The following is a 26,411-nucleotide window of genomic DNA, read 5'->3' on the forward strand; positions in this document are numbered from 1 at the left end:
TGCTCACTGCGAGATTGCTGGAATTTGTGTTGATGCTTGGGGGCTGTAATCTGATTCTGGTTGCTACTGTCACTCCCAATCAAATCAATCTCATATTTTCTTTCTGGAATGGGGAATAACTGAACGGATCTGGAGATACAGGGTCCTTTAGCGTATGATTTCCCCAATTCTTTTGAGAAAACGGCAAACCTTTTCCGCCTGTTCTGTGTAGGCAGAAAATGCATCGAGTGAAAAATGTCTGGACAATTGATAGTGAGATTGATGGATGGAGTAGGAGGGTGGAGTCAGGTTGAGCTTGTTTCTAAGGAGAATGTTGTTTGCCTTTCCTTTACTGCTTGAGGGGTTGGGGGCCATGCTGTGATGCTGCCAATATGGTAGCAAAGACTCCTCCAGTGAATCCAGGCCTAGAATTACCAGGTCTGGGGTTAGTGGACCCAAGAATTCCAGGCTTGGAAAGACTTGGAATTTTGGGTGGCAGAGTTATCACTTGTGATTAGGACCATAGTCTAATATGTTTCTTTAATTTTCCCCACTCTTGGCAAACTGTAGGTAGGCAAGTTGACCAGACATACATGTCTAGCTTTAAAAAAAATCTGGGGTAGATTACAATGCCCAGACTTGAAGTTGAAATATCATGGACATCTTGACCATCACTTCCACTAAAAAGAGTTTGGGAACTTCAGCCGCTCTCTGCTTTGAATGTGGTTCATGTTTCAAGACATATTGGGGCCGATTCACAGAACTAATCTGAGACAAAATCCAAAAGTTATTACTTTTGGTATTCACAGAAGGCCTTTAGGAGTAAGTAAGTAAAAATGTATTATTTCTGATTAATTAAAACCATTACAAAAGTTCCTATTAGATACACAGTAGTAAAGTTAGTATTTTGTCTCAAATTAGGATTTTGTCTCAAATTAGGATTGAGCCAAGAGCCTAACTTGAGCCAAGAGCCTAACTTGAGCCAAGAGCCTAACTTGAGCCAAGAGCCTAACTTGAGCCAAGAGCCTAACTTGAGCCAAGAGCCTAACTTGAGCCAAGAGCCTAACTTGAGCCAAGAGCCTAACTTGAGCCAAGAGCCTAACTTGAGCCAAGAGCCTAACTTGAGCCAAGAGCCTAACTTGAGCCAAGAGCCTAACTTGAGACAAAATACCAACTTTACTACTACTAAATGTCTTCTGTGAATACCAAAAGTAGTAAGTTTAGGATTTTTTCTCAGATTAGTTCTGTGAATCAGCCCCATTGTTTTACATCGCTGTCTATCATCTCCCATTTTACAAAATCTTTGGTTCTCATGCCCTCCCTTTCAATAGTTGTAAACTTATAATTCTTCTCAACTATGCTAATCTCGGAAAACCCCAATTTGAGACCGTTTTCGCCAAATGCTCATATGTGAAAAAAGGTCTTGTGTGCTGAAATTTACAAAGCTACTTTTCTACTATTTAGCATATGTCTCCCTTGATCATGCATGCCTGAACTGAGATGTTTTAACAAAATAGTATGTAGGGTTCTAGAATGACCATACCAATGTAAGAAGACTTCCACAGTGTGCCTGTTGAGAAGTTCTGATGAAAAAACAGCTTCTCTAATTACATTAAACACTTGTCTCTCTTTTTGATTAAGTACAGTCCATCAAGGCAAGTCCTTCACCTGGGTTTACGAATATGCCTCCATTTCCAACCTCACTCTCCACTTTGATCTCCGCTGCATGTGTTGAATTTGTATCTTGTTTTTCTTAGATAAACTAGCAACAACACTGACACTATGCTTTCATGATGGAGTTCATATAGACCTTTGCCATCTACTTAGAATCTTTAAAACTATGCACTAAGTTTACTACCTCTCGCGGCAGCCCGCAAAAGAGGGTGGACCGGGGTCTCAGCAGGAGGTAAAGCCTCCTGACCCACCTTCCTGGAGGTGACCTAAGCATGGGAAGGAGTTATGATGGGAACTCTTGTGCCGTGATTCCCACCTTCGTGCAGCCCCCCTCTTTCTCTGCCCCAGGGGGATGGGGAGATTGATCTATAGACCTCCAGGGCCTCTAGGCTCGTTTTTCGAGGATTTACAGGTGGCACTGTCAGTGCCCTGTGTGCGCTCGGCACACTGTGTACTGCTGGGCGACTTAAATCTGCACATGGACTCGACAACTGACGCCGATGCATCTAAATTACGGGACATTACCGAGATGCTCGGACTGACCTCTTTCATCGATAGTCCAACGCACGTGAAAGGGCATACGTTGGATTTAATCTTTTCCACTGTGCCAATTAAGGTGTCCTCCCCTTTGCCGGTTCTATGGTCCGACCATTATTTAATTAATTTCGTGTTGTTAGCTGAGCACCAGACGAGTCAAAGAGCTCATAAGGACGGGTCTCGTCAAGCTAGAGCCTTTCACCTGGTGTCAGCTGATATGCTCGCTGACGCACTCCATGCACATCCTTGCATTACGACTGGGAACTTAGAAGTCGACCTGCCGCTAGTCCAGGACTGGCTTCGGACAAGATTCGAGGAGCTTGCCCCTCGGAAACCGGTCAGGACAGCCCCCTGCCAGGATTCCGCTCCTTGGTTCACTGCTACTCTGCGAAAAGCGCGCCAGGACTGCAAAAGATCTGAAAGGCTCTGGCGGCGCAGATATGCGCCTGAGGAGAAACTGAAGTACAGGGGTGCGATAAAATCCTATCACAGACAGATTGCCGAAGCTAAAAAGATCTACTTCGAGCATAGAATAGACCAGGCTGATAACACGAGCCGGGAACTATTCCGAATAGTGAAGGAATTCGTAGAGCCGGTGGCGGCCGCTAGGGTTCACTCCCATACTGAGGAGTGGATCAAGCAGCTTGCTGACTTCTTTGTGGACAAGATCCGTAGGATTCAGGACTCTTTCGATCGGGTGGGGTCCCTGGAAGTGGCTGCAGCTGTGGAAAGTGATCTGAAGGTCCTTCCATCCGCTGCAGCCGAGCTGGCGCCCACTCTTTCGACGTTCCCCCCGCTATCCTGCGAGTCATCTCTGGAACTGCTTTCCCGGCTGAAATCTGGATCCCCCTTGGATGCGTGTCCGGCTAAATGCCTGAGCTCGGTGGCACCAGCTATTAACAACTTGCTGAACCCCTTGCTCAACATGTCTCTGAGTTCTGGAGTGGTCCCTAAAGAATGGAAGCATGCTCTTATTCTCCCGCTCATTAAGAAACCTCTGCTCGAACCTTTACAGTGGGCCAACTATAGACCAATCTCCCTCCTCCCTGCTCTGGCGAAGGTGGCGGAGAAACATGTTCAGCATACTCTTACCACCTTTATAGAGAATAACAAACTGCTGCATGACTCCCAATCTGGTTTCCGTGCCAATTACAGTACGGAGACAGCTCTTGTGGAGGTGACCGACGCCATCAGGGAAACGCTTGATCTTGGGGGAAAGGCTATGTTGGTCTTGCTGGACCTGTCAGCGGCATTCGACACCGTCCCACACGCCGGCCTCCTCCTAAGACTCAGGGAGGTAGGTCTGCGGGGGACGGTGTTGGACTGGTTTCAATCCTTCTTAACCGACCGTCGGCAGGTGATCTGGGCTCCTCCGTTCTCCGCGGAAATGCCTTCGCTAGAGGTGGGGGTGCCTCAAGGATCCATCCTGAGCCCCACCATATTTAACATTTATGTGGCCCCTTTGGCGAAGGTCGCTGAGGCATTTGGAGCCCGGGTCATCTCATACGCTGATGACACCCAGCTCCTGTTTACCTGCAGGAAGGGAGAGGTTTTTAATGGCGACAGAATCAGAGACTGCCTGAGTGCTGTTTTTGCATGGTTTCAGCACCAGAACCTGAAATGTAACTCGGATAAGTCCGAGTTGCTCTTTTTTGGCTGCGCTGAGGACCCTGGCTGGAAATCGTGGTGGCCTTCCGACATGTTCCCCCCTGAGAAACCATCTGCCCAAGTAAAAAATCTGGGTGTGGTATTTGACGACAGTCTTTCTTTTCGTCCCCACATCACGGGCCTGGCGGGGAAATGTTTCGGTATCTTGAAGATGGTGAGGAAATTTCTCCCACTGCTTTCCCTTCAATATCGCAAGAACATCGTGCAAGCACTTGTGGGCTCGCGTTTAGACTACGCTAACGCACTTTTCTCTGGTCTGCCTAAATATCTGGTATCCAGATTGCAAGTTGTCCAAAACTCGGCGGCCAGAGCCATCTTTGGCCTTCCACGGAGAGCCAGTGCCTCTCTACTGCGCGGTAGGCTGCATTGGCTGTCTATCCCTAGCAGAATTAGTTTCAAGGTCCTCACGTTGGCGTTTAAAGCCCTCCACTGCATTGGCCCAGCTTACCTCAGGAAGCGGATTGCTCTCTACGTTCCCCGGAGGAGTTTGAGATCTGCTGACCTGGCTAAAGTAGAGGTACCAGTGATCAAACGCGTGCGGATGGGAGGCCGGTCTTTCCAGTTTATGGCGGCCAGTTTGTGGAATGAGCTCCCTCTGTCACTCCGCAAGGCTAACAATCTTCTGGCCTTTAGAAAGGAGCTCAAGACGCTCCTCTTCTCCGCCTAACCAGTGGGCCTACAGTGTTTCTGCCGCTGGGTTTTTCTTGGTTGTGTTCAGGACTCTCTGCCAAAGCGCCGGGACACCCGTTCTGGGTAGCCGTGCGCTCAAGAAATATAGTTCTAACATAACATAACATAACATTGATTGCGTAGGAGTGTAGTAGTACACTGTTACCTGCCAGGTGGGTTCCCCTGAGTGAGACGCAGGCAGTCAAATTTTTCTCTACCTCAATTTCCGCACCCATTTTTTATGACCTAAAATGGAGGGCCCTTAAATATGTTTATTGTGAGGACGTTTTGTGATTAGCCCATTATATACTTATAGGGTTGGCAGACAAAAGGGATTCTAGAAGTGCCAATGAAAGAATGATTGTTGCACCGTTGACCTAATTATCAGCTTTTTACCTATGGTATCAGAACATCAGAGTATCTTAATCCAATTATTTGTCCTTTCAATGCTTTGTTACAGGTTTTGTTTAGCATTTATCCAGATCAAGGAAATCGGTGGCAGATGTTGGCAGTTTCACCTCTGGAAAGTTATTGTATCCTTTCTTAATTTGTAGTTTGTCTTGAGGGCAGTGGATAGGTATGGCGGAGAGGCTAATGGTGCCTTTGGTTCAGCTGATGCATGGTGATATTAACTTTTTGTTAAAATATTTTTCAGCTATATTATTTACATTACTATATTTTTGTTTGGCCACTGTGAATGCCATTGTGGCTCTTATTACCCTTACACTTTTCTGATGTATTGTTGCTCATCAAATGACCTTGGTTAAAAAGTGTTCAATCTTGTTTATTTTAATAATGTCTAACTTTTTTGGTCCAGCTCTTTATAAAACCATACAATAGTTATGCTCTTTTTTGATCTCCAGTTTCCTTCTGAATTATGACCATATGCGTGTTTCCTATCACAATTATCTCTTGAAACTAAAGATGTACTTTTTATGCTCTTACTTTACATATATACATTCTGGATTATGTGGCGTTTGTGACTGTCTGTCCAGCTTGCATAGTTCCTAATGCTGGCAGTGAAGAAGACTAGTTTATGCAAAAAAATAACATTGTCATCGGGATTAATGTATTGCATCAGTGTGCGGACGGTACAGTTTGAAATGGTTTTAGTTTTTTCTTTATTCTTTCTTAGGTCATGTAAGTGCCCAGACTGCTTGTCCCACTTCACATTCTCCCACATCTTTGAAGTGTGCTTGATGTGTTTGTTTAAGTTTGATGCTTTCAAAAACAGAAATGCTTGTTTGGACTTCAGTGTTCCTACATTCAGTTGTGTCAATTTTTTCAGTGCTGCTTCAAAATTCCACGTTTACTAATCTCTATTGATACAAAGGGCCATTGTTAGAAATTGGGGTCTCTAGTTGGCAATGGTTTGCACCGTTGTCCAAGTAGGGACCTTTCTTCCTAGTCAGGGTAAGGGACGGATACACTTTCTAAATAAATAACCCCTGCTCACCCCTTTGGTAGCTTGGTACGAGCAGACAGGTTTTTCTCAGAGGCAGTGTATAAAGCATTTGTGCACACATACAGTAACACAGTGAAAACACTACAAATGGACACCACACCAGTTTAGAAAAATAAGTAATCTTTATCTAAACCAAACAAGGCCAAAATGGCACAAATCCAACATACAGTTATCCAAATATGACTTTTAAAAGTTAAAAACAGTTCTGTCCATAGTAAACTATAGATGCAACACTTTCAACACAAAGTTCCTTGGATGCATCAAAATCGTAAGCAAAAACAGCCGCAGAGAAGGTGATGCGTCGGTTCCTTACACGCAGGGAAGGTGATGCGTCGGTTCCTTACTGTGTAGGAAGGGGATGCAGCGGTTTCTTACTGCGGCCCCAGCATTGTGGTAGATTTGTCACCCAGGTATGATGTGTTGTGCACTGGCGGTGAGGCGTCCCTTTGCAGGGCTTCGCATCGTCCAGCGTCGGTACTGGGGGCTACGCGGCAAAGCTTTGCGTCGCCCGGCGGGACTCTGCGCAGCTTCACCTCGTCTGGCATTAGTTCTTCGGGGCTTTGCACGGTTTCGTGATGCTTCGTGCTGGGTCTTGCAGAGATCAGCTGCTAAACCCACTTCTGAGGCCTTTTGACTGGAGGGAGGCACCTCAGGCAAGGGTAGGAATCACAGATGGCAGAGTCCTGCTGCACCAGCAGAGTTGCAGGAAACTTTTGTATCCCTGAGACTTCTTAACAGGAGGCAAGCTCTACTTCAAGCCCTTGGAGATCTTCTTCAAGCATGATAAACAGCACAGTCTTAGTCCTCTCCTTGCCAGAAACAGCCACTGCAGGCTAACCCCAGACAGCACACAGCAAAGGGGCAGTACTTTTTCTGCAGCTTTCCCAGCTCTTCTACTTGACAGAGGTTCCTCTTGAGTCCAGAAGTAATCTAAAGTTCATGGGTCTGGGCCCCAATATTTATACAGCAAATCTTTCTTCTCTGGTGGCAGAGAAGTCCTGTGCTCAGTCAAAAAAAGTTCTGTCCTCTCAGGTGCAGCTTCTCAGCAGGAGGTGGAGACAGCATTCTGTAAGGCAGACCATGCCCATTCAGGTGCAAGGAAATCTCCTCCCCCTACTCTAAATGCAGCCCAGGTCTATTCAGCACAGGCCTGACTCACCCTGGAAAGGCAGGAGAAACCTCACCCCCAATTGGCTGTCTGAACAGAATTCACATCCCCAGCCACGTCACTCCAAAGCCAGTCAATACACAAACCAGCAGAGGCACACAAGATGTGTTTCCTTGGAGTCCTGCTACCTACTTACCTGCAGACCTGTCGACCCGTTGCCAGTTGGTCCGTCCATCTTGCCGCTCCTGGGCTCCTCACGCTGTTAGTCTCCCCTGACGCCGCCTGACTCCATCGCGGCCGCGACAGGGGGAGACTACAGCTCCCAGGCTGCTTAGCGGCTACTTCCTGCAGTCTTCGCGCCCGGAGGCGCTCATAAGGTCGAGGCTCCCTCGGTGGAGCGGGGGTGTTTCCTTGGAGTCCTGCTACCTACTTACCTGCAGACCTGTCGACCCGTTGCCAGTTGGTCCGTCCATCTTGCCGCTCCTGGGCTCCTCACGCTGTTGGTCTCCCCTGACGCCGCCTGACTCCATCGCGGCCGCGACAGGGGGAGACTACAGCTCCCAGGCTGCTTAGCGGCTTCTTCCTGCAGTCTTCGCGCCCGGAGGCGCTCATCAGGTCGAGGCTCCCTCGGTGGAGCGGGGGTGTTTCCTTGGAGTCCTGCTACCTACTTACCTGCAGACCTGTCGACCCGTTGACAGTTGGTCCGTCCATCTTTCCGCTCCTGGGCTCCTCACGCTGTTGGTCTCCCCTGACGCCGCCTGACTCCATCGCGCCCGCGACAGGGGGAGACTACAGCTCCCAGGCTGCTTAGCAGCTACTTCCTGCAGTCTTCGCGCCCGGAGGCGCTCATAAAGTCGAGGCTTCCTCTGGGATGCGCGCGGGCAGTGCCGGGCAAAGCCCGGGCAAAGGGCGGGCCGTCTGTGGCCATCCGGGGCCAGAGGAGGCCGGGCAGGGCCATAACCTTTTGGTTCTGGCACCGTATTTCTTTTAATGAAATAGTTCCCTTGGACTTTGGCCATTGTATTTATCACTTGTGTTTTTTCGGTGCTATATTTGTATACTGTATATGGTTACTATTAAGGCAGATTTTGCTGTATTTGACCGATATTAGATATGGGGAAACATAAGGTTGTTCAGGGCCATAACGACCCGAGGCCAAACAATACTTCATTACCAACTTTGACAGCAATTGATCGTATGCTCCAAAAAACAATTGGGGTGGTTGTATCTGCCATTGAAAGTACTGAAAGGCGCCTTTCACTCCCAGCAGGCATGCCCCCCCCCCCCTCTGCCTGTTAATAACGCATCGATCTTTAATACAAATTCTCAGGATTCTCTAATAGTACCATATTTTATTGGTCTCCCAGAGGTTAGAACACTACATGAAATAGGGGATACTGTAATTCCCCATCAGCAGTCAGTTGGAGACTCTATGCCCATACAATCTAGGCTCTCTTTGTCCCCGGCAATCTTTTCCAGTAATGAACCGCTTGAGTTCTCACTTCTGCATGAGAACCCCATAGTACAGGTGGGACTAGATTCACCTTTAAGTCCAATCTCAATCACTGGTTCAGTGCAAAGTATCAATAGTGATACACCGCAAATGACAACTAGAGGCCAGAAGGCGAGATGCAAGCAAAAACATAGTAACAAGGAAGGGCCGCAACTATTAAATGTTAAAAGAAAGAGATCCCATAAACCTTGTAAAACTGTTAGTAAATCTAATGTGGAACAAGGGAAAAAGGATAATAACAAATCTTTAGCTGCCCCTCCTAACATCTGTACGAGTGACTTGGTATTAGGGGAGAGCTTTTGGGGGAAAATGGAGAATATGCTAACTGTTCTTATCGCACCTATTATGACAAAATGAACAATTATTGAATCTAGGGTCAATAACATGGAAAAACAAGTGGTGGGAAATTCAAAAGGTTCGCAGGATAATCTACCTTTTACTCTACCTCCTGCTGTACCTCAAATAATTTTGCCTGACACACATAGCAACCCAACAAAAGTATCAGAGGTGTTTGGTTGTTGTGCGCAGCAGGAGCCAACTGGCTCAAGTGGTATTAATTCTGTTGGAGCAAATGTTTTAGGACCTTCTAATCCAACTCACAATACAAATTTAACTACCACAAGAACTGTTGCAGACACCAGGGAGGTAATTACTACATCTAGTTTACCTACGTTGAACTTACCCCCCGAGGTCCTACCTTATACTGTGGTGCTGGCAAATGTCCCACCTCTTCCTCCAAATGCTTTTGAACATTGGTCAACTTTGAGGAATAAGGCCCTTCATTTTCTGTCTACCAAATTTGGGTCGAATACTGCTCTCTTCTCAAACTTTAAGATGGTTAGAAGAGTTCGCTGGCTTGGTTCGTCAGCTAAATCATTGGGAGGGGACTGTGTGATTGTATCTTTCCGGTCTCCCTTATTGGTCAATCATATACTTGAAAAATGCTATACCGGCCACTTAGCTACTGACTATGTCAACAATGTTCCCCTTGATTTCTTTTATCCCCCCTTACGACGGGAAAGGTTTTGGGGTTATCGTTCCCAATTGTATAATCAGGGGCATTTTGAAGGAGAAAGATACAGTATACCAACATTTAATCATTTTGACATTTTAAGTGGCTTAGATAACAATGATTGACAGCAAATTCACTCTCCCCAAAATACTTTAACTATTGTTGCAGAGCCTATGAGTGATCCTATGGATAATAACAAGGGAGGAATGGGGGCAGCCTGTTGTTTACCAGAGCTTGAGGGCAATGTAGGGGGGTTGGCGGCACTGGAAGTGGGACCAGCAGAGAAGAATGAGAGCAGGCCAATGTCTTTGTTGGTAGATTCCACTTTAGTTCCTCCTGTTTGTCCCCCACTCGGTTCTCTACCTTGTAGCGTATGTTCATGGAACATTGCCGGTATTAAATCCAAAATTGGTAATCCACTCTGGCAAGACTTTATTCAAATGCAAGATCTTATTTGTTTACAAGAAACATGGAGTAGGGACCCGGTCCATCTAAATGGGTTCAAAACGTTCCATACTCCAGCCGTGGATACCTTTCATGGAAGGGCCAAAGGGGGTTTGACGACCTATATATCTAATAAATTACATCTTCTAAAGATAATGGAGCCAGTTAAAGATTCCTATTTTCAAATTTTGATAATAGTTTTGGATTTATCCACCCCAATTGCCTTACTCAATTTATTAATAACATCCCCCCCCCGGGGAAATCTCTACTGTTTTTAAGAAGTTGGCCAAAGTAGTGCTCTCACAGGAAAAAATCTTTGGATTTAACATGTTAACTCTCCTCCTGGGAGATTTTAATTGCACTCTATGCAATATGATGGTAGATAATAGATGTAGTATAGGAAGAGAAGATGGTGCGAGTCAGTCTCACTTCAATCATTCCATTTTGGGAGAACAATTGAATGAATTAATTGGCCAACTTGATTTGGGTTTTATAAATGAGGTTTGCCCAACACCATTTCCTCTTCCTCCAACTTTTAATGGGCGAGGTTGTACTTCTACTATTGATTTTGCACTAATTACAAATAGGCATGCCCGAAGTATTGTCACTTTTAACGTATCTGACATTGCTTTAAGCGATCATTTTCCACTTTGCTTAGCCATTTTTATCCCAAAGAGGTCTGCCCCAAAAAATAGTACAGATAGAGACAGACTGTGGGAAAATCTTGCTATTGGTAGTATCAATGGCTATACGCTTAAATGGGACAAGGTGGATCAAATTAAGACGCTTAATAGGGTATTTACCAACTGTGCTTTTGATTTTTCAACGTGCCTAGCGATGGATGCTACTCCAGAAAATATACTTGCATCCTTTCTGTCAATTTGCAATGAGATTAGAACTTCCTTAACAAGACAACGTAGACACAAAAAAGCACAGAGGGGAGGCTGGTTTAATTCCAGATGCACCAAAGCGTATTCTCTTTTAAAGAAAGCACTGCATAATCAACCTAGGTGTGTAGAAGACGTACGTAAATCTAGGAAAGAGTACAAACTCGCTGTTAAAGATAGCAAAGATGAGTTAAGGAAAGAATCATGGGAAGCGTTGCATCAGGCGTCGGTATGCAACGATTGTGCAAGTTTTTGGAAGATCATCAGAAATCCTCTATTTAGAGAAGAGACCTGTCCCACTCTAGAAATAGCTATTTCTGAGGCTGAGTGGATTGACCACTTTTCAAAAGTGTATGAGGGAGATAGAACGCCTTCCCCCTCTTGCAATCCCTCTGACTACTCATCTTTGAGAAATATGCAGTTTTCCTTGCCAGAGGTTGAAAAGGTGTTACATGCAAGTAAGGGTGGGAAGGCCCCCGGCCCAGACGGTGTACCCATAGATGTATTTAAGGCAATTATGCCTCTGTGGGCCCCCCTTCTGGTCCAGGTGCTAAACGCCAGTTGTGCGTCTAAATTCTTGCCCACTTGGGTGGAGTCCATAAGTGTCCCAATATACAAAAAAGGGGATAGACATGACCCGGGCTGTTATAGACCCATTTCCCTTTTAGATTCGTTTACAAAAGTAGCTGGACGAATAATCCTGGACCGACTACTCTTGTGGGCTGAGGATAATTCTATTTTATCCGACTTACAATATGTCTTCCGCACTGGCCTAGGAACAGTGGAACAAGGCCTAAACTTTCTGATGCAGACTGGGAAATACACTAGGGCTAAGAGGGAGAATTTGTTTGTGGCTTTTGTTGACCTCTCAGCCACTTTTGATTGTGTGATTCATTCCAAACTATGGATGTTATTGGAACAAATTGGGGTTGGAGAAAACATTATTTATTTTCTTAAATGTTTTTATAGTGAAGCATTTGCGTCCGTACGCTATGGTCATAAGGGGGAATGCACTGGTAAAATCCCAATTAGGAGTGGGGTTAGGCAAGGTTGTGTCCTGGCCCCATTCCTTTTTAATTTGTACATAAATGGTCTGGAGAAAGCCTTGTGCAATAACAGTTTTGATCCCCCACACGTAGCTGGCCGCCCAATTCCGTTATTAATGTACGCGGACGATGCAGTATTGATGTCCCGTACTCAAATGGGACTACAGCGCGTGGTTGCTAGTTTTGCCCTCTTTATGAAAGAATTGGGCTTAAAAGTTAACATTGCAAAAACTTTCATCATGCACTGTGGCAGAAATGTAAAAATTAAGAAGCCCATTTTTATTGAAGGCCAGCGGTTGGTTCTAACGAAACAATTCTCCTACCTAGGCATTCTGTTTACCCAGAAGGACGTATGGGGTGAGGCAATGGTAGCAAAAAAACAGGCGATGATTCGCTCGACCGCTGCCCTTAGGTCCTTCTCGGGGAAATTAGGCACCAGACCACCCGCAGAGTTAATTAAAATTTATAAAGCTAAATGCGTATCTGATGCTATGTATGGTAGCGGGATATGGGGGTTTGTGGATCCTATCCCGCTCCAGGTAGTTGAGAACTCTTTCCTGAAGTTTATCCTCGCGGTCCCTAAGAGTTCCTCTAACTATAATTGTCATATAGAATTGGGACTCTCTTTTATATCGGACCTTGTTAAGCTAGAACCTGTGCTATTATGGCACAGGGTGTGGTCAAAAGAAGAACCTAAGCTTAATAGAGATATATTGTCAGATGTCTTAAAGTTAGATGGACATATGAGGATACCATGGCTGAGTTATGTACGAAAGTTTTTGACCGATATGGGCAAGTTGGATTATTTTCTAAATCCTCTTACTATCTCAGCAATTTCACGGAAAGATCTTAAAAAAGAGGGCTTGGTATTTTTAAAATCAACAAGATGTGCTGTGGAGGTCTTAAAACCCACTGTTTTACAACATCAATTCATTTTAACATCTTTTAATATTCAACCTTACTTGATCCACGTCCCGGGTTATTATGATAGATTTTTATTATCCCATTTCAGATTTGGACTTTTTCATAGATTGATCCGTTTCCCAACAATCAATGATTGGTCTCATGAATTGTCTCCCTGCCCTTGTGATGAAATCTCTCCCCAAAGTACTATGCATGTTGTATTGTTTTGTAAATTCTATTATCAAGCTAGGCGAACCATTTTATTGTCGTTTTTAAGGGTGATTGGGCATCGGCAATGTCACCGTGCAATGTATGATATTCAACGCCTGGATAACCATCTTTGTGTCGCAACACTTACCCTGTATCTGAAAAAAGTGATACTCATCAGGAAAAGGATGATTTTGTAATGTATTTTTTTTTTTTGCAAATCCTTGGGTACTATGTAATTTTTAATTGAACTTTTATGATTTGATGTTTTCATGTTTTTCTAGGTATACTTTTATGATTGTTTCTTACAATCGAATAAAGTTTTTCTGATTCTGACTAAGCAAGAAAATACCTACTTTCTGAAAGTGGTATTTTCAAACACAGAATGTAAAAATCATCCTCAAAAAAGCTGCATCTTTTTATTCTGAGTTCAGGCATACTAAACTTTACTTTCCTATCGTGTCCCTGTTAGAAATGGGATTTCTGGTTGGCTAGGGCTTGCGTTTAAGCCAGGCAGAAACCACCACTCTAGTCAGGGCAAGGGAGTTACATACTGAACATAACCCCTGCTCACCGCCTTGGTAGCTTGGCACGAGCAGTCAGGCTTAACTTAGAGGCAATGTGTAAAGCGTTTGCGCAACACACTCACACAGCAGCAACACACTAGGCACACTACAAAAGAAACTCCACACAAGGTTATATAAAAATAGCCTTTGTATTATCAAAAACACATTAGATCATAAACACACAATGTACATTGTGCCAACTGGCACTGGGCAATATTCACAGGGGATTATATACAGGACAGGGCCACTGTCGGAACCATCAAACTTGGTAAGAAATAAAGCAACCAATAATTACTTAGTACCAAAACGTTATGCATCAGTCACGTTTAGGCATGAAACATATTCTGCATGACAAGCATAACCACCTTAGCATTAGACACCCACCTAATCATAAACACATTATGCATTAGGCCTCGCCAGCATAAACACATTATGCAATGACCTCATGAGCATAACCATCATTAGACGCACAAATCAGGGTGCATAAATCACATTTGGCACATCATACATAAATCACAGTAGGGTCCTGCGCTCTACCAACCTACAACTGGCCTTCTCTAGGGTTCCAATGCCCTATGTCCAGCAAAGTCAGGGTGCTAAACTGCCACTGGCAGTGAGAGCAAAAGGGTGCAATTGCGCAGGGGCAGGGAAGTGTATCTCACTCCTTTGCTCTCAAGGGAGACACAAGGCCCCCAAACATGGCAGCTGCCGGCGCCCTCTCGCAGGGCAGCTGGGAATCAGGCGCAAATGAGCACTGGCACTACAGTGCCTCCGGCGCTCCACTCGGGGATTTGGTAACACAAAATGGCCCAACGTTGCAGCTGCCCGCAACGGCGGTGCAGCTGTGGCAAAATTAGGCCGGGCACACTGTGCCAACTGCCCTCAAAAAGAAATGCCCCCAAGTCCCATTCCGGGACTTCTAAAAGAAACTGATGTGACCCCAATCATTGCAGCTGCCCCCGTCAGGTGGGCAGCTGGGAAATCAGCATGGGCACTCAAGATGCCCTAAGCACTACCACAGGGGGCGGGCACCGGTAATGTGACCCGACACCCCCCCCAACCAGTGCACAACTGAGCCCCACTCACCGGGTTCTCTGTGGGTGACTCGGCAGGCTCTGTTGTCCACCGGGCGGTCCCCAGGCACCGACAATGTGCCTCGGCGGGTCCGCCCTTGATTAGAGCCTCTCTCCTCTTCAAATGCCGTGGGCCATTTCTCCTGAACTGCGGTGGGGACAGGCACCGACAATGCGTCTCGGGCCCCCACTGTCACCACCACCCCGCTGCAACTTCGCGTGCCACTTCTGGCACTCAACAGACTTCGGGGAGCCCCCTCCTCATCGGGCCTCCTCTCAATCAGCACCGCGAGGCTCTCATCACGCACGGAAGCCCCGCTCGGGCACGCTACCACTTCCTGCCTCGGCCCTGCCCATGCCAGGCAACTGGCCTGCCTTCTGGGTCACCGTGGGCAGCGTGGCGGCCCCTTTGTGGATCCTCGGTGTTCTCGGCGGCGGCCTCATGGAGGGGGGCACGCACCGGCGGGGTGGGCTCCTGCTTCGGTTTTAAAGGTAGAAAGCGGGGTGGGCTCCCGCTAAAGAGAGAAAAGGGGGCATAAACGCGGGGTGGGCACCCGCTCTCCCCCGCAATGAGGGGGAATCCCCGTGTCTGGATTCCCTCTAGGATCATGGCAGCAGCGTGCTGCACGCCGCCAGCTCCTCACTCTCTTCTGGGGCAGTGGAAATACAGTGCTCACGAGGCTCTATGCCCCAAAACGTCCAGGGCAAATGCAGAGTAAGGAATCCAGAAGGCAGAGAAAGAAAAATTCCTTTGGGCTGGGGACACCCCAGCAGGGCGCAGCCAGGCCGGCCAGCACACAGGGACCCCCAAGAAGCTACAGCTCAGTCCCACGGCAGTTCCTCCTGGCAGAGTGTCTCCCCCCAGCCCAGGTAAGCACAAGAACAACACTTTTTCAGGGGGTCACAGCCCCTACCTTTATACCACTTTTCCCCTTTGTCTACAAAGTACAGGGCTTGGGGAAAAAGTTCCAACTGGTTCTGGAGCACTCTGTTTACCAGGCTCCTCTTCCCTATTGTTAGGTGGGGGTTCGTCATCAGATACACCACAGGGGGGTGGAGCCAGCATTCACTAGGGCAGGCACAATCCTATTCAGGGACCAGGGACTTCCCCTCCCACTACTCAAAATGAAGATGTTCCCTTTAGCCTAGTGCTGACTCACCCTGCCCCTCCTGGAGCCACACACACCTCACCAGCCCCTGTCACTCAAAAGCCAGACATGCAATTCACATCAGGCAGGCAGACACATAGCACACAGAAATGCTAAATTGTGGCATTTCTAAAATAGTTATAATAAATCTGTGCACACCACTGCGTAGCATTTATTATCACTATTCCAAACATACCAAACTTGACAACGCTGCTCCTCTCATATTAGGAATTACCACTGAAACAATTATCAGGGAATCCCAAATGCATTCCTATGGGAGGGCAGCCCCACAGTAGTGAGAAACCAAAATGGCTGTTTGTCACTACCAGGACATGTCACACACTTAAGGTACATGTCCTATCTTTTACCTACAATGCACCCTACCCACAAGGCTAGCTAGGGCCTACCTTAGGGGTGACTGACATGTAGTAAAAGGGGGGGTCACGGACATGGCATACACTTTAGGTGCCACGTCACAGCGGCAGTAACACTGCGCGCACAGGCCCTGCAATGGCATAGGCCTGAGATAGGTTTGCAAGGCTACTTTGGTGGGTGGCGCAATCAGCGCTGCAAGCCCACCAGTAGCATTTAATTTACCAGCCTTAGGTATAAGATATCACTTTACAAGGGACTGACAGGTAAATTAAAAAGGCCAAACCGATGTAGACCAATCCTTATCATATTTAACACAGAGAGCGCACGCACTTACACTGGACAGCAGTGCTAAAGTGCCCAGAGTCCTAAAACCACCAACACCATGTCAGAAAAAAGGCTAGGAGAAAGGCAAAACGTTTAGGGAATACCCTGCAAAAAGGGCCAAGTCCAACAGTGCCAATGGGAAGTTATAATAACTCCCATTCTATCCTATGGGACAGAGAGCCTTTCAATAGTGAGAAACGAAATTGGCAGTATATCCCTATCGGGACATGCCACACACATTAGGGCATGTCCTACCTCTCACATACATTGTACCCTGCCTGCAGGGGTACCTTGGGCCTTTATTAGGGGTGACTCGTGTATGAAAAGGAAGGTTAGGGCCTGGCAAATTGGAGCACTTGCCAAGTCGACATGACAGTACCAAACTGAGTACAGACACTGCAGTGGCAGGTCTGAGTTACATTTACAGACTGCTTATGTGAGTGGCACAGTCTGTGCTGCAGGCCCACTAGCAGCATTTGATTTACAGGCACTGGGCACACACAGTGCACTGTACTAGGGACTGACTAGTAAATCTAATGCCAATCATGGAATCACTAATCCGTAACAACAATCTACATGGAGCACTTGCACTTTGGCGCTGAACATCAGTGGCAAAGTGCCCAAAGCATCCAGACCAGCAAAAACGAAGTCCAACACACAGTAAAAATACAGGAGGCAAAAGCAAAAACACAGGGGAAACCCACGCCAATGATGCCTGGTCTATCAGACTTTATTAGGAGGCCTTTAGGGAGAGACATCACTGTCTGGTCTGCTGGCTTAGTGGACTAACGCATCCCCTCTGTAGTGCTGCTGGAACAGGGGTGTTTGGCACTGTGCCCCCCGCCTCCTAGGATGTTTGGCCCCAAGGTCACCAGACCAAGGCATAAATGGGCAGAACCGTGTGTAAACAGACCCACACCAGACCAGCACGAGTGTGCCAGATTGTGATTATTTATGCACGCTGCCTGCGCACAGCGTCTTGGGGCCATCCTAGTCACCAGACCCACAAAACATAATCACTGCCGATGAGGACAGTGGTAATCCACCCTCACACTGGCTCCGCTCTGTGCCCGGCCCAGCACCTTACCATTTCTTCCCTATCACAGGGAGAGGGCTGTCAGCCATATCCGACATGAGATTATAGACACGGACGACAGCCTCCACATCCACACGGCCCCTGCCTGCACCAGCTGTTGTCTGTGCTCAGCAAGCACAATTTTTGGGAACAGACCCTGCCTAGAATTTGGCTCATCTTGCTCCAACGCAGACCCCACGCAGCAGCCTATCATTGACGCTGTGGTATGGCTAGGCCTGAGGAGAGGCACACGTGCCTAATGTGGTGAGGCCTACAACCCAGCAACGATGCATGCCCCGCTCCTCCCGGCTGCTGAGTCTTTTGTCCTGTGGTGACATGAGGGCCCACCTATCCCCCCTACCAATGCTGGCCAGCGCCGGGTCAGTTTCCCATGCATTCTCAGCATACAATGTGGCTGAAAAGATGGCAGAAAAGCCGGTAAGGAACCTCACCCTAATCACTCTACTTTGGGTGCAAGCAACGTCACAGCACGCCAAACCAACATACCGTACATTAGCGCACAGAGAACTGCACCCATGGCATCTGTACCCACCACTCAACCTTTGTCTCCGGAGTCACCTCTTCACATGCCACCAAAGTGGGCAACCTGGAGAGATTACCATGAAATGTTCTTTGCCGCAGTCGGGCTAGAAGCAGACAGGCGCCAACCTGTGCATCTTAATATGGAAGGCTCCACCATACACAAATTGTTCAAAACCGTCGGTGAAGCTGCCCCACCTTGCACCTATGTTATGCTCAAAACTGCTTTGACACACATTTTGAACCCCTGGCAAATGCTGATAATGAGCGGTTCCTGCTTCGCCAAGCCCACCACGCACCAGATGAGTCCTTGGACCAATTCTATACCATCCTCTGAGAGCTGGTTAGCCCATGCCCTCTTCCGGATGAGCAGTACGAAATCCGGGCTCAATTTATCTGGGGCTGCTCATCGGTCAAGCTGCGTAAACACATCCTTCAAGTGCCCTGCATGACAATGGCTAACATTCTTACTATGAGCTGGTCAAAGGAACTGTCAAAATTATGAGCAGTCCACATAGAAGCCATGCTCCAATGTGACATTAAGACCAAACCAGTCAACCAGGTAGGAGCTGACACATCGCCTTGCAGCAAAAGAGATGGCCCCAAGCCATCACAGTCCACCAAACCATTTAGATGGTGCGTAGGACCCACCCCTCAGGCCTGGAGACTGCCCAGCAAAAAGAAGGAAGTGCTCTGCGAGTGGGAAAATGGGCCATTGTGCCAAGGTCTGTCACTCAGCATCCCGAGCGAAAGAGCCCAAAAAGAAGGCTGCCAACCGGGTGGACACTGAGTTCGTGCTCACAGACGAGTCAGAAGGAACTGTTCATGTCATTCATGTAGTGTAGCCGACCCAAGGCTGCATCCCCCTAGTGCCAGGTTACTGTAGGCTCTTAATTACACGGATGTCGAATAACATACTACCTCTATCACTACACTGAGGGATGACCTCCCCATCGGTGCTTCACCCCACAACCAGTATACGGCTTTAGCATCTCCACATGTCTTCCGATGGCAGGCATGTTAACCACCTTGATCAGCCACCAAGGACAAGCCACCAAAGCGAAGATATAAGTCACCAAAGTGGGGGTCTAACATGCTCATCAGTTTCCACACCTCCCAGCGCCTGCAGCAGGTTCAATTCACCTTCAGAGTCCATATCAGCTTATAGACTCACTCCTGGATGAATTCAGCAAAGCTTCCAAGGCATCAGATGCCTAAAATATTGAGTAATCCACCTGCACATTGACCAGTCAGTACAGTTGGTGGCCTTTTCCACTTTTCCACCTTCGACCAAAAGTGGAGGTGGAGCTGCATAAGTTGGAGGCATCAACATCATTGAGATAGTGGGAGGACCGACACTCTGGTTGTCACCAATAGTGGTAGCATGCAAAACAAAGCAGCCTGGAGAAGTACAAGTCAGTGTCGACATGAGGCTCTCAAACACCGCGATAAAGAGAGAGTGACACATAACTCTGACAGTGGATGACATTGTACGGGAACTCTCTGGCTTCCGGTGATTCTTGAAGATGGACCTGTGGTCTGGCTACCACCAGATTCTCCTAGCGCTCGAATCCTGGCACATGACCATATTCTTCACTCACCTCGGATTGAGGCGATATAAGCGCCTCAACTTCAGCATCTCCAGTGCTGCCGAGGTGTTTCTAGATCTCATCAGGGAAGTGCTGGCTAGCCTCACTGGAGATTTAAAAGTCAGCAACGACATTCTAGTCCATGCACCTACCCTGGAGGAACATCACAAATTATGCTCTGTGTTCCACCACCTACAAAGCTGCAGACTTACTCTGTGCAAGGAGAAGTGTGACTTTCTAAAAGAGGAGATATGCATTTTTGGTTATTGCTTCTCAGTGATGGGGATCACTCCTAATCAGGCCAAAGTCCATGACATTCAGTCCGCACCAGCGCCAGCCACCATCACAGGGGTCAGGAACTTTTTAGGAATGGTCACCTATTGCACTCGTTTCATGCACCTCACCCAAATCACCATACCGCTACGTTACCTCACCAAGGCATTTAAAACCCCCTGGCAACGGGGTCCAGAACATCAGTCATTCAAGTACACAAAGAGTATTAATCTTCCCCTGTATGCATCATAATTAAATTTATTTTTGTTTAAAAGATTCTCATGTTGCACCTGTAGAAATGTACCTTTTTTCATGTTATCCCTAATTTTTATTTTTTATTTTGATGTCTGTCAATTTGGACTTTTGATCAGTTGCAAGCTGCTAGCTAATCTCTAAAAGCATGTGCGTCTTCCTTAAAATATGGTGCCCGATTAGAAAACACTAACAGGGGCAAGATAAGTATGCAAAGCCAGTGCATGTGGCCCTGAAACCAATTCCCCAAAGTGGTGTTCAATTGGGATTTTGTCACTATGCAGACCTGTAACCCTGCAGGCAAGGTTGGAGAATTAAACTGTCAAATCAAACTGTTCTGTTAAGACGTAAATGATCCCTTAAGGAAGTCAACCATAAGCAGCTTTCTAATGTGGCAGTTCTCAGTTGATTAATGTCCAGATATTAAAACCATGAAAGATGTGCCAACTGCCATGTTTTTTCCCCTCAAAACCCTATACCCGGGAGCTGTGGCGGTTTTAATGTAAAAACCAGTCTGCCAAGATAACTGATGAAACATGGACCTTGGAAGCACAATTAGAGCCGCTTCCAGAGAATGAAGCAAATGTTAACCCTGTGGTCCCCACTGGTTGCAGACTATTGGCAGGCAAGCAACCTTTGTTAAAAGGATTGGGACCGATAGGTCACCCCAGCCCTCTTTTTAGCTGGCAGTGGGGAAAAGGAAGAGGAACTAGTGACATCAAATTTACTTGGCAGACCATGCATGCGAAAGCAGACCGCCTGCAGGGAATCTTTCTTATGGGGAAGGCCACCTGTGAAATCTAGACCATCCACACTGATAAGGGGAAGATAAGATAGGAGACCAGGAGGGGTGGGATTATTTTAGTTCTTGGTCCACCTAAGAGGAGTTGGTAGATTACCCAGGTAGCTCTGGGAAGGAGATGGCTGATTCTCATCAATCCTCTTGAAAAACGTTGAAGAATGGTGCCTTATGGGGAAGTGTCTGCCAGAAGGCACAGGAATTACTACAAAGGAAAACTGGGGATTAGGTGTCCATACCCCTAAAATGGGATTGGGGGATCTCGCCAATCAATAGTAGGACAGGATTGTAATAATCTGCTCCTACCATAAGGAAGCCACAGTGCTACTGGAATCCGGGAAGACCAGAAGACTATTGATGGTGTACTTCTCTTTTCTAAGAAAGGAGTCTAGACTAAATCCTGCTTTCATCTGAATTCCATGTTTTAAAGTTCTTCTTGCGATGCTGTTTTCTTGGTGATTTCACTAGGAGTAAACTAATCTACAACTTCTCTGGGAGTGACTACATTGATCCAAGACTGAAAAGTAGATGGTTTCAAGAACCTAGTAGGCTGTGACATTTTTGCTAAAATCAGTCACTCCTATTGGGAGTGGACCTATAGCTGTAGCCTTTATGAGAGTGCTTGAGAAGCCTGATCTTCACTTGGATGTGTTCCTTGGCACCCAATAAACTCTTTCTATCAAGTTGGTGGCAGTTGGAGTAACCAGGAGGAAGTTGGGACTTGGAAATCTTTGGCTTTCTGGAGGACCAGGATAAGGTGACAAGTCTATTTGAAAATGATGCTAACAATTTGTTGCAAATTACAGTCTGTGTAGTTAAACCTTTGAAGTTTATTCACTGAGACAATCCTATGACTGACAAAGCCAGGCACCAACAGCTTCTGACCTGTTCCTAGGTAAACTGAGGAACCCCATAAAGTTACAGAGTGTTACACAAGCGACAGTCTATGGGAGCATCACAGGACCAGGCATAGTAAAGAAGCTAAGCTGAACACAGTGGTAGGCCACACTATAACACATCCCCTTTCCTCCCCAAACAGCAAATACAACTATACCAAAACAAACTAAAACGAACACTTGTCCAACTTCATGACCACTTTAGACAAAGACTGGAACAAAACACCAGAGACATCATAAAGACACAACCTGGAAATCACCCCCACACAATCCTCCAACCATCCCAGTAGTCTGCGAGATCTCACTGCTCACTCTATTGAACATGTTACCTTTGCATATCTTCCATCATGTAATGCAACACCAACTTCTCCTGCTACCCTTTGAAAATCACCATCCTCCATCAGCAACCACTCAAACACCCTTCAACTACCCTTTTGGGCTGCATCACATCTTTCCCACCCTTCTAGAACAAAGCAACTCTCCTCAAATTCCAGGTCTGCCCATTTCCCAATTTCACCCAATTTCTCCCCACCATCTTCACTCTGTATGGACCCCAGAACTTGGACAAACCCCAACCCACACTACAAGGCTTAACCTTAACCCAATCACCCACATTGATCATGAGCTCGCTCTGATCATCCTGTGAGGTTTTTTTCAACATTGTAGAACCTTGTTTCCACATTCACGAAGAAACCAACATGGTCCCTGGCTGTCTACCTTACATCGTGTCAAAGGATGTTTTGCCCATGTTGGAATTCACTGTGGTGCGAAGTGCCCTAAACATATCCTTTACAGAGCACTGAACAACCAACCCTGCACCACTGGACAACTCCATAGTTCCCTCAATCAACTGGTTTATCCTCTCCATATGAAGGTTCCCTTGTGGGTATTAAAAAATAGTATAAACATGTTCCACTATAATGTTGTTTGGAAACGTTCATTTCACCATGAGTAAGTTGTGTGCCATTATTAGTTACCACCACCAAGGGAATTTCTTCTCTCCTGAAAATTTCTACCAACTCTGCAATAGTAGCCTTTGTGCTAACACATCTCATGAAAGCCACCTCAATCAAATAAATAGCGCAAACATGACCCGGCATCGGGTATCAGAGCGCTTTACATAGCACCAGTTGCGTTACATGAGGACACATTCATTTTTGTTAGGCACGGGGAGATTAAGTGATTTGCCCAGAATCACAGGATGTTCAGCATCCTTGCCGAGACTCAAACCAATTTGCCAGATTTGAGGTTGACCGCCCTAGCCATTAGGCCAACTCCTCTCCCCATCAACTTTGATTTGGCTTCCACCAAGGCCACTACATGTCTCAAGTTTAGGCAAGAAAGCAAGCAATCCTATGAAACTCAAGCATACTTTTTCCCCACACAAAATTAGCTTCAGACAAATGTTGATCAATTCCCAATACTCCCAAACCTACTCTCAATCTCTTCTCTAAAGTTTTGCCCACCTCACACTCTTCCGCCCATTTCTTCACCTGACCATCCATTATAGGCCACCAAAATCTCTCCCCGAGTCTCTTGAGTATCAGTGTCCGACCCAAATGTCCTTCATGCTTTAAATCTACAAGTTTATTCCTTACCGCACTAGGTGGAACAAACCTCTCTCCCCTCATGATGAGCTTTTCCCCAAGCAAAGACAATTTTTGGACACCGTGTGAAATGGTTTCACTGCATCTGGAAATGTACTCTCTTCTCACACCACATATCCACCAGTGCTTTGAGAACAAGATCTCCTTCCATAGCACACGTCTAATCTTCCCTAGAGACACATCCCTGCAAATCCTCCATGGTATCCTCCACACTTGCCACCACTTCCTCTGCATCAAATTCCCAATCATCCGCCACCTTATCTGGCAACCTTGACAAGCAGTCTGCCACCTTGTTCTTCCAGCCCAGTACAGACTCAACACAACAATCGGAGTTTGACAGGCAATCTTGCTAAACGCCCTGAAAATGTTTAGGCCATTTGGCCCCAAAACCTTCAGCATAGGTTTATGATCTTTCCTCAGAATCACCCTGATCCCCTAAAGAAGGTACAAAAATAGTTATTACCCACGCAGCAGCTAATGCCTCCTGTTCAATGACAGAATAGTTCCTTTCAGTCCTTGACAACAAATGGGAAGCAAATGATACTGTCTTCTGTCTGTGAAAGCAGTGTGCCTATCCCAATTGCAATGGCATTCACAGTGAGGATTGTCTTTAACACAAACTGAAATGGAGCCAAAATGACGGCATTCGCAATGTTGTCCTTAAACTGCCTGAACCTGCCCGTCTTCCCCCTGCCCCCACCCGCAAATGTGTATTTCCCACCCTTCTTCAACAACTCTCTCAAGGGATCTGTTTTAAAAGCAAAATCTTTTACAAATTTAGAATAGTATTCCACCAACCCCATGAAAGAACGAAGTTTGTCCTAATCAGGCACCTCTGCATTGACTATAGCACTGACCACGTTCAATTTAGGTTTGACTCCCTCTGCCATGATGATACCCCACATGTTTGACCTTCTGCAGTGAAAATTTGCATTTTTCCTTTTGCAAACTCATGCCAGCCTTGTAAACGGAAGCCAAGATCTCTCTAAGTATCATTGTGAGCAGCAATGTTTTCTCCAAAGAAGAATGCCGGCTTGAAAAAAAAACTTTTTTACCCCAAATAACACATTTGATATTAGTGTATGGAAAATGCTTGCTGCAGACAACAATCTGAAAGGTAACAAGTTGAACTAAAATATCCCCTCACTCGTGATAAGAGCAGAATTGATTCCTAATTAGTTCTTCTGTCATCAGCCCTATTTCGCATTTTGCCACTAACTATGTCTTGCTACAAAGTCATCTGGTGATTCAAAGGGCTTCTGTTGCTGGGTGTAACATTTAAGGCGGTGCAACAGTGTTCACAGTTTTAGCAAATGGGGTCTGTAATCACAATTTAGCCTCTTTGTATACATCCTCGATCTTATCTCCACTATTATCATATACTTAAACAGCTTATTAGAATTGCTATTTTCCATCGTTCATATGACGCCATGAGCAGCCGCTAGACTCATCTCCTAGCAGTAACTCTTGTGGGGTTGGGGTATGTCCTTCGTTATTATTATTTATGGGAGAGAGTAGATCGACGCAGAATTTTAAGGTGGTAGCCCAATAGTATAATTTGAAATTGGGCAATGCCAGTCCTCCTCTATCTCTAGGTAAAGTGATGGTTCGTAATGCCCTGCGTGGTTTCTTGTACCCCCATAGAAATCTACTAAACATATTGTCCATATTCTTAAATGTTTGCGGGGGGAACTCCAAACAGATTGATCTAAAATAATATAGAAATCTAGGCAAAATAAGCATTTTAATTAAATTACAACGACCTCCGATGGATAGGTGAAGATTGTTGTAACGAATCATATCCTTCTTAGTACGCTCCATTAACGGAGAGATATTATCATCAACTAGGTTTTCTAATTTTGAGGTTATGCTCACTCCCAGGTAGTTAGCTTTTTCGGTCACCCGTGAGTCTATCAGACTTATTTTGCTATTGGGGATAATCTGGGTTTTGGCTTGATTTAATTTGTAACCTGAAACTTTCCCAAAAATCTTCGCCTCTTCTTCGATCGCCCTGATGGAGTTCGCAGGGTCGCTAGTGACCACTGCGATGTCATCCGCATATGCTAGTATTTTCGTCGCTTGGTCCCTTACCCAAACCGGTAAGATCCGAGCGATATTCTCCAATCTCCGTATGAATGGGTCAATGTACATAGCGAATAAAAGAGGAGAGCATGGACATCCCTGTCTAGTCCCTCTAGTTATTGACAGAGATTCTGATATTGACCCATTCACCATGACCACTGCAGTTGGCTCTCTATACAGCATCTGCGTTGCTTTGATAAAGGGTTCTCCTATACCACTTTTAGTCATGACAGTCCAGAGATATTTCCAGGAGACCCTATCGAAAGCTTTCTCGGCATCTAATAAAATTAAAGCCATAGGGTCTCCTGAAACCTCGCACCAATCAAATAATGAGATTACTCTCTGGATATGATCGGTGGTACCCCTTCCAGCGATAAACCCATGCTGTCTAGCCGAGACTAATTTATGTATGTTAGGAGCTAATCTTGTAGCCAATAACTTCGAGTAAATTTTGGAGTCGCTAGTTATTAACGTGATAGGTCTATAGGACCCTAATTCCGTAGCGTCTTTATGTTTTTTTAAAAAGACTACGATTTTAGCCATAGACCAAGATCCCGGGGGTCGTCCCCCTTGGAATACATGAGCTACTAGCTCAGACAATATATCTTTCATTTGCAAAGAAAATTTAATATAAAATTCAGTAGGAATTCCATCCATACCTGCAGCTTTACCAATAGCAAGGCTATTCAATGCGAGGAGG

The 26,411-nt window shown here is 46.1% G+C and overlaps 1 protein-coding gene across 2 annotated transcripts in view; it reads left to right on the plus strand.

Moving 5' to 3' along the window:
• Positions 1 to 26,411, plus strand: part of OCA2 (OCA2 melanosomal transmembrane protein) — a 1,032,003-nt gene that overhangs the window by 287,755 nt on the left and 717,837 nt on the right. For both annotated transcript variants that reach the window (XM_085622873.1, XM_085622872.1), the window contains one exon: positions 4,988 to 5,060. In XM_085622873.1, coding sequence (XP_085478999.1) covers positions 4,988 to 5,060 — 73 coding nt within the window. The remainder of the gene's footprint in view (positions 1 to 4,987; positions 5,061 to 26,411) is intronic.

This window comes from Triturus cristatus, chromosome 8 (genome assembly GCF_964204655.1).
Source record: "Triturus cristatus chromosome 8, aTriCri1.1, whole genome shotgun sequence".
In the NCBI taxonomy this organism is placed as follows: domain Eukaryota; kingdom Metazoa; phylum Chordata; class Amphibia; order Caudata; family Salamandridae; genus Triturus; species Triturus cristatus.